Source organism: Coffea arabica, chromosome 6c (genome assembly GCF_036785885.1).
Source record: "Coffea arabica cultivar ET-39 chromosome 6c, Coffea Arabica ET-39 HiFi, whole genome shotgun sequence".
Lineage (NCBI taxonomy): Eukaryota > Viridiplantae > Streptophyta > Magnoliopsida > Gentianales > Rubiaceae > Coffea > Coffea arabica.
In genome coordinates, this window is record NC_092320.1 from 42,120,668 (window position 1) to 42,123,610 (window position 2,943).

At 39.9% G+C, this 2,943-nt stretch overlaps 1 protein-coding gene across 1 annotated transcript; it reads left to right on the plus strand.

The window, feature by feature from the left end:
* The first annotated feature begins 1,853 nt into the window (after positions 1 to 1,853).
* On the plus strand, positions 1,854 to 2,708 carry LOC140008754 (uncharacterized). Its single transcript, XM_072053620.1, has one exon. The coding sequence runs from the start codon at positions 1,854 to 1,856 to the stop codon at positions 2,706 to 2,708; it is 855 nt and encodes a 284-aa protein (XP_071909721.1).
* The last annotated feature ends 235 nt before the right edge of the window (positions 2,709 to 2,943 follow it).

The window sequence follows — 2,943 nt, forward strand, 5'->3', positions numbered from 1 at the left end:
TTACGAGGACCAGACCAGGGCGTCGCCGTGAATATTCCGTTTGAACGTTTTGCGCCACGCGATGGGTTTGAGAGGCATGTGAAAGATTTTGCGCTCACCTCCAAAGACATATAGGAGCACAAAAGGCCATTAGTATATGGAATAGCTATGGCTGGGATCTATTTCTTCCCGAGGAAATATCAGAAGATAGCTTTCAAATTAGCAAAAATTGTGAATGATCTTTTTTTGGGAATCCAGGATAAACAATGCTCTATAGTCCCGACCATTCTCGCAGACATCCTTTTAGCCTGTAATAGTTGCAAAAAGGGAGAAAAGTTCTTTTATGGGGCAAATTTGGTTCTACATATATGGGCCATGGGGCATTTTAGGAGACGATCATCTATTGCCAATAGCTTGCCGGTAGTTGGATACAATTGGATAGTTACACATCACAAAAGATTCAATGAAGAGGGTCTACCGAAGAACGCATCCGAATATGTGGATTACTTGGGAAATGTTGCAAGATCATGACATTAGGTGGGTATTAGATTGGACGGACTATTTTAAACCAATACTTCACACTAAGGCGTCAGAATGTGTTCTTTTGCTAGGTACTCAAGGAATCATCTCATATACCCCGAAGAGGTTTCTCAGACAACTAGGTCGCATCCAGGGACTACCGTCTGCATCTGAATTGAGTGAAGTCACCGTCTTTTTTGATAAGGGAGTATGTCCAAGAGAGATCCCTATGAAGAGCCAAATCACCGAAGTTTGGAGAACAATATCCGATGATAGATGCATTAGTTATCTTCCGGAGCTCAAACAGAAGGGTGTAGCAACTTCACAATATGAGGGTTGGTTAAGAAACTCCACCACGCAAGAGTTGCAATGTGAGCCATATGAGGAGATCAAGAAGTTGAAAGCCATTATTGAAGCCAAGGACAAGGAGGTTCTACAGTTGAAATCCGCTGAGGCACAAAAGGAAAGGGCAGAGGAAAACAAAAGGTTATATGAAAATGAGCGAGAAAAGCGCCAAGAGATGAAGCGAAAATGTAGGGAATTACATGATCAAGCCGAACGTGTCAAGATTCCGTATGCTAGAGAAACTAAAGATTTTGTACTAGATAGGCTCAGAAATTTTGGTGACCTTGTACGAAGCCGCCTTCGTGACATGATGTAAACAAATGTACTTGGTATTTTGCAATGAAATGACACCTCTCCTTTTTTACAAAATGATTGTCAATAACAGGTTTGATCAACGGGTCTCATTCCGAAAGTGTTGCATCATGTTAGGCCTACCCTTGGCACAAAAGGGCTCCCCCATAAGACATGCATCCGAATTATTTAAATATCTACTAACTCATATTTTTTTTTCTTTTTCTTTTTCTTGAATAAATTACAGCAATTTGACAGAAAATCCAATCCTAAATCAGTTTCTTTTCTCCATTATCAGGTATTTTTCACAATAGCTACCCGAAGAAATGCCATCACCAGGTCCCGAAGTAAAGCCTTGAGACAGTCTGTAAACATGAGTTCAGTACCAGAAACTTCGGAAAGATCTGCTATAGTGACATCACCGGACTTCACAGCATTGGGAGCTCAATTAAGTGAGGTGCTTGGTAAGTTCAATGAGTTAAGTGCTGAAATGGCTGCACAAAGGCGTGTAATTGATCAGTTGGTCCCCAGCAACAATGGTGGTGGTGTCCCAAACGATCAAGAACCTATCGATAATCACCCACCTGCACAAGACTATCAACCACCCCACACATCCACTACCCAAACACCTTTCCCTCCTCCTTTTCGCTAACCCTCTTGAAAATACCTTTACCCGACTAAATTTAGATTTTTCCTATATGCATCCGAATTATGTATTGATGAACCCAACCAGTAGCCAAATCCCTCAAATCCATCCACAAACCAATCTGAATGTCCCCCCAACCCTCAGGGACCCCACCACCATACTGCAAAGCCTTTTTGTACTGGATACTGCATCTCAAGGGAAGACGGCGATAGAAGAACAACCTATACCCATTGACAAAGATCTGTTAAGAAGGTTATATCGATTCGATGATTTTATGAGAAAGAATCAAGGATTGAGCAGACATGGTGGGTTAGATTACGATGAATTGTGTCTTTTTCCCGGTATTCAGCTACTGTTGGGATTCAAAACCCCTAAATTCAGCAAGTATGATGGAACTGGAAATCCTAAGACGCATCTCAAGATGTTCGACAACAAGTTAGGTAAACCCGTAGACGATGAGAATTTGCCTATGCGTCTATTTCCGGAAAGTTTGGAAGGAGATGCTCTAGATTGGTATTCAAACTTGAAGTCTGAAGAGGTCAAAACCTGGTTGGATTTGTCAACAGCCTTTGTGAAGCAATATGAGTTTAATTGTGAATTGGCACCATGCACAACACTGGAAGGTATAAAAAGAAAGCGATCGGAAGACCACAAGACCTATGCAAAGCGGTGGAGAAAATTAGCTGCCAAAGTGGAGCCTCCTATGACTGAGGAGGAGATTGTTCGTACCTTCATCAAAGCTCACGATCCACCCTACTTTGAAGAGATCTTTTGCATGACTGGAAGTTCATTTGCTGCCATTATTAACAAGTTGGAGGAATACGATGAATTTGTCAAGGCAGGGAAGATTGTTAATGTGTCTGCATTAAAGTTGCAATTAGATGCTTTAACTATATTCCAATTTTGTCAAATACCAATGCATATATAGATTAATTAATTTTTTAATATTATTGTGATATCATTTCCCCTTGTTTAAGTGCCAAGATTCTAAAGTTCTCCCTCCGTCTTAATATTAGAGTCATTTTTTGGAAATCCAAGTATATTTTTTAAATATTATTGATAGATGTGTATTGAAGTTAAAAAAATGCTTTTTCAAATGACAAGATTGAAAAGCATGTATTCAATTTGAAATAGTGACTCATAATTTGTAATATTAATAAAAT